The 16,214-nt window shown below is 36.7% G+C and overlaps 1 protein-coding gene across 1 annotated transcript; it reads left to right on the plus strand.

Moving 5' to 3' along the window:
• The first annotated feature begins 13,544 nt into the window (after window positions 1-13,544).
• MC4R (melanocortin 4 receptor) lies at window positions 13,545-14,543 on the plus strand. The gene is given in 1 exon segment (NM_001111024.1): window positions 13,545-14,543. A coding segment is annotated over 1 exon segment (999 nt).
• The last annotated feature ends 1,671 nt before the right edge of the window (window positions 14,544-16,214 follow it).

The following is a 16,214-nucleotide window of genomic DNA, read 5'->3' on the forward strand; positions in this document are numbered from 1 at the left end:
TTTGTGTAAAATAAAGCACTATAAAAATCCCAACTCTTTTTATTATCATTCCTCTGAGCCCTTGTCTCCCTCAAAAAATTAGGCCATAGGATATGACCTTCCCATTTCCTGTGTAGCAGTTAAAATTCAACTGTTATGATTAAAAATTAGGGGAAACCGAGGCAGGTAGAAATTAGTTTCTTTCTGCAAGGAGTATTATATTTTTGGAGATTTATTAAAGGTTGAGAATTTAAGAAAATACAAATAAGAAAGGCATGTGCTAGGTGGGCCGAGAGGCCCAATTCAATTTCACTCATATCATGAGAGAAGCATCTGCCAGGCCACGGAAGTAGAATATAAATATAAAAAAGGAGAGAAAAAAAACCTGAAATAGTATATTGCACATGCAAGAAAATATAATAATAAAAGAGCTTTAAAAATAAAAATATAGCTTATAATCATTGACACTCTGTGTCAGCTAAGAAAATATAGAATACAAGGCTTTATCACTAAAAATGAGAGAATATAGAATACAAGGCTTTCTCATCAAAAATGAGATGCATTTCCTCTTCATATCTGGCCATGATCCACTATGAGTATGAGCAAATGAATTGAACAAGGTAACATTTTTCATTTTTAAAGAAGAATAGTACAAATATGTAGATATCAATATCCCCAAAATTCTCAATAGCCCAATTAATTACAATAGCAAACAAACACACTATCATATTTCACATAAGTTGCTGTATGGCATTTTAAAAAACCTATGAATTGATAGATATTTGTCACAAGTTTTTACAAACAGAAAATCTTTCAACCTTGGTAATGAACATATTTTTTAGACAAAGTAAAACTCATTTTGGATTTAGAACATCAAGAAATCTAGATATCATTCTGGTGGAAGTAAAGTAGTGAGCTGAAGAATTATAAATGAAAAGTGCTCCTTTTTATTTTTGGAGGCTTTTTAGGGATACAAATGCCCTGAGATTAACTGCCCCAACTTCCATTCACATATTTAGAAATGCAGGAAGGTTGGGGTTTATAATTGTATTTCACTTCAGTTACTAGAAAGGGCCTTACACCTCGTGGTAGGGTCAGGAAATATAACCAGAGATTGTTAAAAAAAATCCAAAAATCATTTTTAAAAAACCCTTAATATCAGTTGAGATATTTAGCACATTAAATTTTCCAAAGATTGTTAATACAATTGTAACCAGTTCTGATGAAATCCATCTATCCTCTATGTGACAATTTACAAAGTCAAAATAGAAAGGCTGTTTTTTTTCATATATGGGCTTAATTACAATGATATTTGTTCAATATAATTATAGGGGAAAAGCAACAGAATATAACAGTATTTAAAACTCAGTACATTAAAATGATTCAGTGCAACAGAATGATATTGAATGCAGTAACATATAAACTTAAAATCACAAAGTTAGATTTTAAACAAAGCAAACAGTAAAATGCAATAGAAATACAGAGATTTGTACAAACCATTGGAGTCTGAAATGCCTTAAAATATGTAACGTCCAGTCTTTTTAAAGTTCCTTGGGTTTTTTATCCATTAGGATTTCTATTGTCAGAAGGTAAATTGATAAGGGGTAAGCAATGAGGTCCAAGCGATCTGCTCAGGGCCACACGGCCATGAAGTGTCTCAAGTCAGATTCCAACCAAAGACCTCCTGTCTCTAGGCCTGGCTCTCAGTCCACTGAGACACCCAGCTGCCTCCTCAAAGTTAGCTAAAAGGTTGTACAGAGCTGAATATTTTCCCTGACACCCAGGTGAAGTCAATAAAAGGATCAATGCAATTAAAAGATATCCTTGTATAATAGCCATGCTTTTAAGTTCCTGCTTGAAAAAACCTTTCTTCTTTCCCTCTTGTCTCTCTCCCCTCCTACCATCCACCCATGTGGTCAATACCCCCGATTTTTACCAGTTAATCATGGGTGATAAACGATCTACTCCAAGGCTAGAGTTGAACAGGGACCAGGTGAGCGAGAGAGAGTATCGGGGTGGGCAGGGCTGGGAGCCAGAGCACAGGCAAGGAGGGCTGGGAGCCAGAGTGGGCAGCCAGGGTGAGCAGGTGATCTGCAATTTGGGTCAAACAGCAAACCGGTCTAGAGCGGATGGCTGCAGGCAGGCAGGCAGGCAGGCAGGGAAAGGGCCAGGCCGGGAGACGGTGAGCTATCTAATGACTGGAACAAGCAGCAGCTTTGCGAGGGTAAAAAACCTTGGCCAGAGAAACATGGATCAAAAAAATTTCTAGTCACTAGCTATTAAAGACTGAACTTAGTAGAGAAAAGAATCAGAAGATTGAGATATTTCATTTATCCCTTCGTGGTCGCCAAACTGTAGCAGTTAAAATTCAACTGTTATGAAAAAATTTAGGGGAAACTGAGGCAGGTAGAAATTAGTTTCTCTCTGCAAGGAGTATTATATTTTTAGAGGTTAATTAAAGGTTGAGAATTTAAGAAAATACAAGTAAGAAAGGCACATGCTAGGTGGGCCAAAAGGCCCAATTCAATTTCACTCACATCATGAGAGATGTGTCTGCCATGCCGTGGAAGTAGAAAAGAGAGCACGTAGCCTTTACAACCAGGTTAAATACCCTATTTCACTCTCAGCCCAGGTGAGGTTACAAGGCATTTTGAGAAGTGCGCAAGGACTTCTGGGGAATGGAGTCCTGGATTCAACTCTCCATTTTTACACCTGAAGACTTTGATATCTATTCTCACAAATTCCAAGCTACCAATCAGGCTTTTTTCATGGTTTCTTTTTTTTTCTTAGTCATGAAGTTAACAATCATTGACAAACACAAACATTTTAATAAATGGATAAGCATAAAAAAGAAGATTGTCTATGAAATAGAACTATTACATACAGTTCATTTTAAAGTATATATTAAAGTTATTGAGAAAATAGCAAATGTCCATGTTTGTGTTCCTTTTCATCTTTTTTGATTATTTCAATGAATAATGAATTTTCACATGATTTTCTTGATGTTCTCTCTCTGTTTCTCTGTCTCTGTCTCTCTTAGCCCTTCCACTACCCAATTAGAAGGATTTCTTTGTAAAAGTCAGGCAAGATAAATAGACATATTAGGAAGTTCTGAAAAGGAATGTGTCATCTTGCATTTCTAGTCCATCTCCTCACCTGCCAGATAGACTTTTCAGAGTTTCCATGTCTTCTATCACAGGTTCTAGACTGGATGTTATAGTATTCCATTACATCTCAAGTTCTCATTATTTGTCCTTGTTTGTTCTAATCAAGTTTTGAACAATGTTTCACCTTTTCTTCTCCTCCAACTTTTGTAAGATGACTGACATTATTATTAAGTTGGTCATGAAATTGTTAACTATTCTGCTCTAGGAGAAAGGAGCAAAGGTGAGGAGACAGAAACAGAGACAGAGAAAAGTAAAGAGACCAGAGAAAAAGAGGCTTAGAGAGAGAATATACACTGACTGCCAAAGAGAGTAATACTCAAAGAGTTGAAGTTGCCCATAAGTATAATATCATGCTTCCATAGTAGGGTTTCTGATGTTCCCCAAATAGTTCTTCAAATTTCTCCTCTTAAGGTTGCCTATATTCTTATAATACTATTTCTGCTTCTGCCTCCACTGATTTATTCAAGTGCTTCCCTCTCATGTTTCTCCCTTCAGATTCTTGGATTTCTTCATATAAATATATATTTATATTATAATGATTAAAATGGGAATAATAATATTTACATGACTTTAAGTTTGGCAACAACTATTGGAGGTGGGTATTCTTATTAACCCCATTTAACAAAGTCAGGAACTGAATTAAACAGAGGTTAAGTGACTTACCTAGGGTAATACAACAACTTTCTAAATCTGGGTTTGAACACACATTTTCCTAATTCAAGCTCTAGCACTCTATTCTACTATCTAACATTCAATGTCTTTCTGTCTCATTTTTCTATCTCTCTCTGAGTGTGTCTCTCTGTCACTATCTTTCTGCCTCTGTCTCTGTGACTGGCTTTCTTTTTTACTCTTTCTTTCTCTTTATATATCATGCTAGTCTGCCCTCACCAACCCATAACCTCTTCCATTCTTTTCAAAGAAGATAGACACTTGCACAATACACAAAGGCAAATTCCAATCATGAGTCCAATCTTAATTTCTCACTGATACCTCTTTTTATTAGGATCTATAATTTAACCTATTTATTTCTCATACTTAGTGCATTTGAATATAAACATCCGAGACCACATATTTTATTACTGGATAATTTTGCCAACGGATTAATAATCCTCTCTTCTATTCGTTTTTCCTTTGCTATAGCTGCCATTGAAATCTATGTAAAACAACTTTCCTTTTAAATTCTTCTTGATTACATTGATAAAATTTCAGTCAAACATTCTGTTATTGGGCTTGTTAGGAATGTTGCATTTCTTTCTAGAACTTCTCAATCCTATATTTAAGCTTTGACAAAAATTAATTTTATATTATTTTCCAAATAACCTTTTTTATTTCTCCTCACCCTCTCTAATTTCAAAGAAAATTAAAAATATAACAAATGAGCATAGTAAAGAAAAACAAATTTCTATATCAGCCATGTCCAAAAAATTATGTCACTATAATTTAATTTTTCCATTAACATATGGCCCCAAAATTCAATTCTTCTCAGAAAATATCTCCTTAGCCAGTCAAACTGTTCACTTCTTCAATCTGTCTTTCTCTTTTGAATTTTCTATCTTAATCAATTGAAGAAACAATACATATAGCACCAAAGTTTTCGGATTTTGGCCTAAGATTTCATTGCATTGAACAATGAATACTCTGTGCTCCTTTTAGTGCTATGATCTGTTCCTATTAATCATCAGAAATGAATTGTTTGGAGGCAGTTGAGTAGCTCAGTGGATTGAGAGCCAGGCCTAGAGACAGGAGGTCCTAGGTTCAAATCTGTCCTTGGACACTTCCCAGCTGTGTGACCCTGGACAAGTCACTTAACCTCCATTGCCTAGCCCTCACTGCTCTTCTGCTATGGAACCAATACATAGCATTGTTTCCAAGATGGAAGGTAAGGGTTTAATTAAAAAAAAAAAGAAATGAATTTTTTCATCAAGCATAACAGTTAAAAGGAGAATGCCTATCCTGTCACAAATATATTCTCTGGGAAGACAACAGATTTCTCCACAGTCAACTTGTCCAATTTAGTTTTTACAAAAAGTATAGAATGGATAGTAATGTAAAATGAGGCTGGAACAAGGTCCACGTAGAAGATTGAGTCTCTACTGAAAGAAATGGTCTCCATATGACCAGGTTTATAGATTATATTGTACTGACTACCTCAATAAGACTATATTCTCTCAAAAAAGATCCTCCTAGCAATCCACACTGGAATATCAAAATTGATAAAAAAAAAAAACATACATTGTTCGAATTAGAACTGTAGTTGCAGGAGAAACTCATTGACTTTATTTGTTGTCAAAAATTTCATGAGCAAACACAGTAGACTGACAATGAACTCATCTGAGAATTGAATAGGAGGAAAGCAGTAGACATTTCAATTAGCAAATATTACTACATTTCCAGCCATTCAAAGCTATTTGTTGATATAGAAACCCCAATTTGACTGGGGCAACCACGTGAGACCACGGATAAAATGCTGGTCTGGTGGTTATGAAGACTCATCTTCCTGAGTTTAAACTGACTTCAGACAACTTACTAATTAATTATACGACCCTGTTTGCCTTAGTTTCCTTATTCGTAAAATGAGTTGTACAAGTAAATGGCAAACAATTCCAGTATCTTTGCCAAGAAAACCCTGGTTGGGATCACAAAGTTGAAACAACTAAACAACAACAATGAAGTTTGACCTGTGCTTTATAATTTAGAGGGTTGTATTATTATTTCCAAAAGGAAATATGCTGATATCTCTGTAATACTGTTATGAATTAGTAATCATCAAGCATCTAGGTGGTACAAGGGATAGAGTGCCAGGCCTGGAGTTGGGAAGACTTCTCTTCCTGAATTCAAATCTAGTCTCAGACTGTCTGGGTAACTAGGAGAAAGATATTTAATACTATTTTCCTCAGTTTCCTCATCTGTAAAATTAACTAGAGAAGGAAATGACAGAAAACTCCCATCTCTTTACCAAGAAAACCCCCAATAGTGATGGTCACAAAGAGACAGACACAATTGAAAAATAGCTGAACAACAAAAATAAGATGAGTAGTTTGGATGTGGTCAACGCCAAGAGCAAGAAACCCAGGACTTTTTCTTACCACCTCAGTGACTAAAGGAGATAAGAGAAAAGGCTTTCTTGTAGAATATTCAACAATTTCAGCAAACATTTATTAAGTTCCTACTATGTGTTCTCAGAGATGGCCCCCTTGTGGATCAATTAATAAATTTGTATTTATTTATTAAAATAAATAAATAAGCAACCATCAAAATGACTCAGTGAAAAATTCAGGATTAAGCATTCAGTTGAATGTTCTCTGACTCTAAATTCAGACTTGTAATCCACATCCCATCTTTGCCACACATTAGTTCTGTGACTTGGACAAAATCACTTTTCTTCTCTGACCCTCAATTTCCTCATTTGTAAAATGAAATGAGTTAAACTAAATGGCCTCAAAGTTTGTTTTAGGGGCCAAATCTAGGAAAATAGTATCCTACTAATGAAAGATAAGAAGCCAGAGGTAGTAATGTAAAAATAAAAGGCACACTGTAAAACTAATAGGCAATGGATTGATTATTGGTTATAAACTGATTTTGATACTCTTGCTTGCTGTGCTCACAAAGTATGCTCAGCTTATAAAAGTAAAGTGAAGCTCATAAGTGAACTTCTCTTCAGGGCCAGGCCCAACTATGCTAAGGAGACCCTTGTTATGAAAAATAAACTATTTATTGAGAGTATAATGATAAAAAAAAAAAGATTTATAATCCTAAGGGATTCAAACTCCACCCAAAAAGAACCCCTGGTTCTGCAAGGAACCACTTCTCCTGTTTTCACAGGTTACACTGATCCTTCCTGATCTGACTAACCCAAATTTTTACTATTCTAAGTAAACTAAACCTCTTATTCTTATAATTCTTAACTTTGCCTCCAAGTCATAAAAATAACAAAAGCTAGCTGGCTGAGTCTCAGCAAGAATCAAGTTAGGACTCTGAGAAACAGAGAGAGAGAGTAACTCCTCACTACCTCCCAGAGAGTAACTCCCAACTCCATCTGAGTAACTGCCACACACAGTGTGTAACTGTCACAGAAAAACCATTAAACTGTCAACATTTGAAACTGACACTCTGTCTTAGATCTGCTTCAAACTCCAATTCTTTCTCAAGCCAGCTTCTCTACTTCTTCTAATATCATCTTTATAGAAGTCAAGTGTAATGACGAACTCTATTAAGGAAGAAAATACTCTGGACCTTGAATACAGAAATCTGGAGCCAAATCTTGACTCTGCATCTGTCTAGCTGTGACAGTTGGGAAACTCATGTAAACAAACTATGTAAGACTCAGCTTCTTTCTCTGTAAAATAGAGTTAATGATGCTTCCACCACTTACCTTATGGAGAAATGGTAGAGAAGATGCTTTATAAGCTATAAAATAAGATTGTTGTTCAGCCATAGCAGTCATGCCCCAATCTAGCCTGGCACCCTATCCATTGCACCACCTTAGCTGCCCTAAAATGTTATGTTCACATGAATTATCATTCACAATCTCAAATATATCAATCTCCCTCACACTCTGGATTCCAGTCAAAATGGCCTCCTTGCTGCTCCTTGTATATGGAATTTTATCTCCTGCCTCTGACTTAGCACAGACCAACTAATCTCTAGGCCTAGAATCCTCTAGAATGTTCCCTTAGACTCACTTCCATTTCTAGGAAACCTTAATCCCCTTTAAGGTACAGCTCAAGCTCTACCTGCCCTATGGCAGGCTTTTCCTAATCCCTCACTGTCATTAATCCTCTTGCAACCTCATAAATTATGTTATATACTTTTTTATTTTGACATATTTATGTACATATTAGTTCCCATTGTGGAATGAGTTCTTTTAGATTTGGCACAGTGGGGGAAGCTGGATAGCTCAGTGGATTGACAGCCAGGCCTAGAGACGGGAGGTCCTAGGTTCAAATCTGACCTCGGACACTTCCCAGCTGTGTAACACTGGGCAAGTCACTTAATCCTCATTGCCTAGCCCTTACCACTCTTCTGCCTTGGAGCCAATACACAGTATTGATTCCAAGAGGGAAGGGAAGGGATAAAAAAAAAAAAAGATCTGGCACAGTGACTCTCCCATGGTAGATCTGTAATAAAGATTGGTTGACTTGAACTAAATTAGATTGTATTGAATTGAGAGAGGAAATAAGCCATTGAGGTTTCCTCTGTTTTATAGCTCTCAGAGAATCTATAGTTGGAGAATATCCATTTATAATTATTTTTAGAATTATAACTGCAGTTCTGAGAAAAAGTTGAATGATAAAATGAAAAAGGAATGATAGCTAATATTCAGAATCCTTTTTGATACCCTAGGAGTCAAGATATTTCAGTGTAAATTACTTTCATATTTCAACCTTTCTAAAGTGAAAAGTTTAGAGAATTAGGGAGAACTAATTGGAATTAAATTATAGAAATGAATCTTAGATATTGTTTTCTATTAACATGAAATAAAAAAGCAGTTTCCCTAATAATATTTCCTCTCTGTAACATCATTTTCTTGCTTCTGAAGGAACATGCTATGTGCTTCAGAAATACTTTCTCATGATAAATTAAAGAATTTTCTCTTTTTTGCAATTTATTTTATAGTTCACTGTATAACATGATTTTAATAGATTTATCATAAATCATTTCATACTTCAAGGATCTGTGATTATGTCGGTGTATCTTGTCACACATATAGATCAGAGTCCTTTGAAGGCTGAAACAGTCTTTGGAAATTCTTGTAGTTGAATAATTCATTACCCTGTGGTCAAACTGATGATGAACATCTCTGAATTTAGCCGAGCAATCCTATGGGCAATTGACATTCAGACTGTAACCCAACTCATAATAATCAGAATAATACTAATGACTAGCATTTCTATAACACTTTAAGTTTGCAAAAAAATTTTACTAATATTATTTCATTCATCCTCACAGCCTTTGCTGATAGGTTTTGATATTAGCCTCATTTCACAGATGAGGAAACTGAGGCAAATAGAAGTTAAGTGACTTGTGTAGAGTTATACAAGTTAATAAGTGTCTTGAGGCCAAAATTGATTCATAGTTCAACTCATTCATATCTCAGCCCTCTATCAACAACTACATCAAACTGTCTCCATAACTAAAGACATTCCAGACAGAATGAACGTTCTAGAATTTTACAGTCTTGGCTCACCTTCACATCACGATGGAACTTAGAAGTGACAACTTCTTGGGAGATCTCTACATACACATTTCTTAAACAATCAAAGTCTATAAATATTCAAAGTAAATATGCAGATAGAAAGAAATTTCATTAAAAGTGAAAAGAACAAGGGCTGCTAGATGACTCAGTGGATAGAGCACTGGGCATGGTGTCAGGAAAATGTAATTTCAAATCTGGTTTCAGACATTTACTAGCTGTGTGTCCCTGGGCAAGTCACTTAACTTCTGTTTGCCCTAATCCACTAGAGAAGGAAATGGCAATCCACTCCAATATCTTTACCAAGAAAACCCCATGGATAATATGTTGGTTGATGTTGGTACCATTAACAAAAATAAGAGGTATGAGAAGGAGGAATTGGTTTTCAGGTAAGATAAAGAATTTATTGTGTACATTCAACTTATTAAGCTTAAGTGAAAAAAAAAAACAAGAGGCTTGGTAGAAAAACAAAAAGATTCAATGCCAGAAATTTCAGGTGTTGAAAGTTAAGGCTTCCCTATTCTAGAAAGAATAAACATATAATAACTCTTTGCTTGCTTTTTCTATGGGTTAGTTCAATCCTAAAGAAGCTCATAATTTCTACTATACTTAAGGAAATTCTATAAATTCAGGAAATAAAGCTTGCCTACCCTAGTAATGTGTTAAATGACACTTCAATGGCCTTGATTAATGTACCTTTGTGGGGGATTCTCTTTATGGGGGCCCAGCATTCATAGCAGGTAATGTGGAGAATCTAGGTCAGTATGTATTTATATCAAAGATAATAAAAAATGCTGTCTACCCAATGTAAATAATCAAGGGCACTTTGAAGATCGTTATAATTAAATAGACTAGGACTGATTAGAGTGACAGGTTGGGGGCAGATAAGAAACATGTACAAGCAGTGTTTGAAAGTTACAAACATGAATAAAAATAGGCTTATTTTAAAAAGGTGTGTCTTTTCTTGGACTCTACTAACAGAATGTACAGCCAAATCTTGATTGTAAAGCAGTTGGTTGTCTAGTCTTTGAATTATTCACCAAAACTTTTTTTTCCTTTATTTGCTCATCAACTAATTCATTGCCATTAACATCTCCTATAGAATGTGGGGAAACAACTCAGTCAAGTTTGTTGATGCTTGTTATCTGCAAAGGACTGATCCTATTTCACAAATGATATGAGGATTTGAATTCATGGATAAAAAAGAGAAATTATTAATTCTTATTGTGATGCTTCATCATGTCATGAAAGTTTAATGGAGGAGAGGAGGGCAGGGACTGGCTAATAGCAATCCCATCCTTTGACCATATTCAGTGTTCTGCCTGTTTCACGCCCAGGTGGAGGCTGTGGGTAATAGAAAAGACCTCCCTAGTTCTGAGGAGGCACAGTGTTGTGTTTCTGTTCCATTTACTGCGTGTTTTTTAGCTGTTGAGATGGAACTGTGTCTGCATAAAAAAGACTGCTACTGAGGCAGCTCAGTTATCATTCTTGGGTGTCCAGATTCTGTGAGGAGTTAAGGATTGTTGACATTCTCTCCAGTGTAGCAAGGAAGTCTTAGCACTAGCAGCCTAATCTCTCAACCTGGACCAACATATGGCCCATGCACACATAGCCTTACTATAGCTTCTCTCTCCATTGCATTTATTCTTCTACCGCCTTAGATGGAGTATTGGAGATAGATTGGACTAGGGAGTAATCTGGTTAGCCTCCAATGATAGGAAGCATTAGATCCTAGAGTTCCAGTAATGGGAATCTTTGCCAAAATTTTCAGACAACTGAGCCCAGTGAGGAGCAAAGCCCAAGCAACTTGCTTGACTCAGCCCAACAATGAATCAACCATCAAAACGCTAGTTTCTACAGATAAAGGAATGGTTTTCTCTATAGACTATGCCATATTTGGACAAAATCTTGGTGTATGAATGTTTTTAGAACCACCTTAATTTTGAGTTTATTATCCTAAGGAACTGAGGGAGAATGAACTTCCAGATGTTGAAGAGAGATGCTTTTATTTCTGTCATTTTTTCTCAGTAAATACACCTTTGGAACAACTAACTACTGTTAATTGGTTAAATAATACCAAGGTGCTAATCATCGTTGATTGATGTTTGGAAGAATACACTTGAAAGGGAGATGAAACCAATTTCATAAGAAAGCCACTCCAATTTCCTGAGTAGTAGTCATAGAACCTTATGAAGGAGATGTAGCCTTGTTAAGGGGATGCAACTAGGCAATGTGTGTGGGCATAGAATCCTAAGAGTTGTGTGCCTCAGCAGACACAATTTTCCAATGAGAATGAGAGTTAGATAAAGATCCCTAGAGCTTATAAAGAGCCCTTATAAGGAACATCACAAAGGTGATGTTCAATTCTCACATGCTCTGATAGATCCTAACAAACTGGAGGTGGGGGTTGGGGGAGCTCAAAGTACAGGTACAGGGATGGAGTATCAATCAAAAATCAACCTACCTAAGTTCAGAAAGGTTCATCACCTGAACAATGTCCACTAAGTAATAGATTACTTTTTATGTTAAGTAATCTATTTTAAAACTCTACAAGGTCATTAAAAGATTGAGATTTTCATTAATAGAGAATATTCTCAACAGCTACTGGACTGCAAAAAGGCAATCCTTTTTTAGTTCCTAAATGCTTCAATCACCACAGATGCTCTCCACATCATTTTTATCTGGCCTCAAGTCTCCAACAACACTCCTCTCTCACCCATTTAGTTGAGGATCTTACTTCCTACTTACAGAAACATGGCATTTACCTAATGATCCAGATATTAAAGCCTCAGAGTTCAAAATGAGGGAGTAAATCCAATTATAAGATTATTGCAGTAGTTCTATTAAACTGGAAAAACAAATGTTACTTCTTCCATACAAAATAAACTTGGCCAAAAATATCAAAAACCCTATTATAGAGAATAATGGATCACTAGTCTTTACTTGATTAAATAGATTTGTTAAATATTTCAATAGTTAATATTCATGAACCACTTTCTCTCCCACAATGGATAATTATTAAGGCAGACTGATAATCTTCATTTTAAAAACTTGTCATAAATTGCCAGATTAATGAGCTTGTCGTTTTCCCCCTTCTGAGTAAAAGTTATGTACATTTTAAATAACTAATATGTGAAGTTTAGCTGTAATGAAAGATACTGAAAGATTTTTTGGTTGGAATAAGATTTCTACATATGATAACAGACTAATTTCTTTTTAAACCTCTCAATGAATAGCCTTTTGTCCTAGAGGTCCAGCTCTTTAAAAAAAAAAAAAGGCATCATTGCCAACTTATTCCAAGGCAATTCATAAAGATATGTAAGGGGGAGGAAGAAGCAATTGGTCATATCAGCTAAAAGATCCCTAGGTCCACCTTAGGCATAAAAAACAGCATGCTTTGCAAATGATATGCACGTGGAAAAACTGAAAGCTTTTGGACAGGATTTTATATAGTTTCTTTGAGGAGATTTTGGGTAAGATGATAAAAAGCGTCCGTTCAGCAGCCAAGTTACTTAGTCTCAAAACTTGAGCAAGCAAAATCAATCTCTCCTACCCCAATGCTTCTTGATTCCAGGGGCTGCTTCATCCAAACCTGTTTAGCCAGGCACTTTGTCGCTCTGAAGCATAATCAGCATCTCCTAGACTCATGCTGTACTTCAGCTGGATTGGTTGGACAGTAAAGGAGGCGGAGCAACTCCTAGATTCCTCCCCGTCCCCCCCTCCCCGCCCATTTTTCCCCCTCCACACACCATAAAAATCAGCCGCAGGTTTGCACAGCTTTTGACAATCCGTGTGATGCCTGGGCTTGGGGAGAGTTTATTCAGCAGCTTCTATCCTGCTGCATTTGACATTAGCATGAGCATCCTGAGCGTTTTCTGGTAAACAGTGGTTGCTAGGGAAATGATTTTGAAAAGGATCGAGTAGATAAGGCTCAAGAAAAAGCTCCAGGGACAAGAGAGAAAAGAACTCCGGAACAAATGAAGACCTTTGCAGCTGAGAGTGAGACTCATTAAACTTCGGGACTTAAAGTGACGATGCTCAGAGCTATTCCTAAAAGAAATTAGGACTGTACTTGAAGTGTGGGAGACGCACCACTGAGTGCCGGGACCATCTTCCTTCTTGCTGAGGATTAAAGAAAAGTCCCACGGAAGAGACTAAAGGTTTTTAAGCAATTCCAGTAGGAGTTTGGCCGAGTTCTTCCCAAAATGAACTCCACACACTACTACCATGGAATGCACCCCACTCTCCACTTCTGGAACCACAGCTATGTCTTGCACAGCAGTGCCAATGACACCATTGGCAAAGGTTACCTGGACGGGGGCTGCTACGAACAACTTTTTGTCTCCCCAGAGGTGTTTGTCACCCTGGGCATCATCAGTTTGTTGGAGAACATCCTAGTGATTGTGGCAATCGCCAAGAACAAGAATCTCCACTCCCCCATGTACTTCTTCATCTGTAGCTTGGCCGTGGCAGACATGCTGGTGAGCGTCTCCAATGGATCAGAGACTATTGTCATCACTCTGCTAAACAGCACTGACACGGATGCACAAAGTTTCACAGTGAATATTGACAATGTCATTGATTCAGTGATTTGTAGTTCCCTGCTTGCCTCTATTTGCAGCCTGCTCTCTATTGCAGTGGACAGGTACTTTACTATCTTCTATGCTCTCCAATACCATAACATCATGACAGTTAGGCGGGTTGGGATCATCATCACTTGTATATGGGCTGCTTGTACAGTGTCGGGGATATTGTTTATCATTTACTCAGACAGCAGTGCTGTCATCATCTGCCTCATTACTATGTTCTTCACTATGCTCGCTCTCATGGCTTCTCTATACGTCCATATGTTCCTGATGGCTCGACTTCACATTAAGAGAATTGCGGTTCTCCCAGGCACAGGCACCATCCGCCAAGGGGCCAACATGAAGGGGGCTATTACCCTGACCATCCTGATCGGGGTTTTTGTGGTCTGCTGGGCTCCCTTTTTCCTCCACCTGATCTTCTATATCTCCTGTCCCCAAAACCCATACTGTGTATGTTTCATGTCCCACTTCAACTTTTATCTCATCCTCATCATGTGTAATTCCATCATTGATCCCCTTATTTATGCCCTACGCAGTCAAGAACTAAGGAAAACCTTCAAGGAGATCATCTGTTGTTATACTCTGGGAGGTCCTTGTGATTTGGCTGGCAGATATTAAAACATCCCACAGAGCTGTATTTAATCTTCCAAGGAGTTCTCTCAATGAACCTTGGCTGTATGCTTCACAAACAGCCTTCTGAAATGTGTGTGACTTGTACAGTGTTATTATTTGTAAACAAAACAAAATACCTTCCAGTAGTGATTTATTTTCAATGTGAAAAAATGTACTAGTCTCAAAGTCATTTTGTTTAAATTCCATAATAACTTTTTGGTGTAAAATACTAACAATATGCTAATTGAAGGTTCTCTATGTTAAAGAAAAATACTATCTTATTTAAAACATAATATTATGTCTTGGGGGGGGGGCATTAAAAAAACAGTTCATTGATGTAACCAATAAAGAACTCATGCACATCACTGGTGGACTATAATCAATTGTTGTTGTTATTTTATTACATAGCATTGCAAAATATTGATTTGAATTGGGTATAAAAGGTAAAATATTTTGAAGGTAGAACTACCCTGATTAAAAAGATTAACCTCATCACAGGAAAAATAAGTGATGTAAGAAAAAGCCTTCTCCTTCCATTTCTGCCAAAATAGCACTTGATTTTCTCTTTAACAAGAGTTCTCGGAATAAAACTACAGAGGAAAATAGGTAGAAAGAACCTTTGAGTCACAAAGCAATGGGCTATTTTAAAGATGGTCTGGATGCATCTGTTCAAGTACATACTTTCATTTCCTCACCCAAATTGTCTGATTGTAAAGCAACTGACTAGCATCCTGGAGCCTATTCCTGGAAACGCATGGTATGGCAATTCTCACTCTTTTATGCACCCCTTCTGCTCCCAACCACTATGGAAAGGAGAGACTGGTCTCTGACATTCATCTAGGAAAGGATAACCTACAGAGGTGACCAAAATCAGAGGGGTTCAGACTTAGCAATATGACTATTTCTCTATGAGAAATTGATTGTCAATGGTGCCTTGGTATCCTCTGCCATCATAACACTGTGGGTTGGAGATAAATTGTTGACAACTAAAGAGGTTCCTAAGCAAAGTCTCCATCCCCAGAATGGCCATGTTTCAGGAATATTCATTTAATTTGAGATCAGGTGACTTGTTGTGGATCTCTGTTCCCACAGATGAACACAATCCCTGAATTTGAAAGAGTTTCCAAAGAGCACAGTTACTTATTCTCATTATGGAAGAGTATGTAACTTTAACTTCCAGGGGATTACTTTTGGAACAAAGAAGGAACAAAGACAGAATCTCCCCAATTGTTCCAAAGCAGAGGCCCTTAGCCTTTTTGTGTCTCATGGACTCTTTCGGCAATCTGATGAAGTCTTTTAAGTTCTTTGCAGGATGATATTTTAAATACATAAAATATGCAGGGTCACAAAGGAAATAAGTTATGTTGAATTTTGTTTTTAAAAATATTTTTAAATACAAGTTTTGAAAACCCCAGGTTAAAAGCTCCTTGTTCTTATTGCAGTGAACTTTTTTCCCCTTTTGGGGAAATTGATAAATATTCTCAATAAGGGATGATAATACTGAATGAAGGCTGCTCAGAAAAGAATCACGTTGTTCATTTTATAATACACTGAAATCTGAATAGATTAAATAGAATACAGAAGGACACATGCAATTATTGCATCAATTACCTCAAGCCTCATTTTTGTTTCTTTTTTTTACATGTCAACACTTGGGCATAGGATACATTTCTAATA

Source organism: Monodelphis domestica, chromosome 3, assembly GCF_027887165.1.
Source record: "Monodelphis domestica isolate mMonDom1 chromosome 3, mMonDom1.pri, whole genome shotgun sequence".
Taxonomy (NCBI): domain Eukaryota; kingdom Metazoa; phylum Chordata; class Mammalia; order Didelphimorphia; family Didelphidae; genus Monodelphis; species Monodelphis domestica.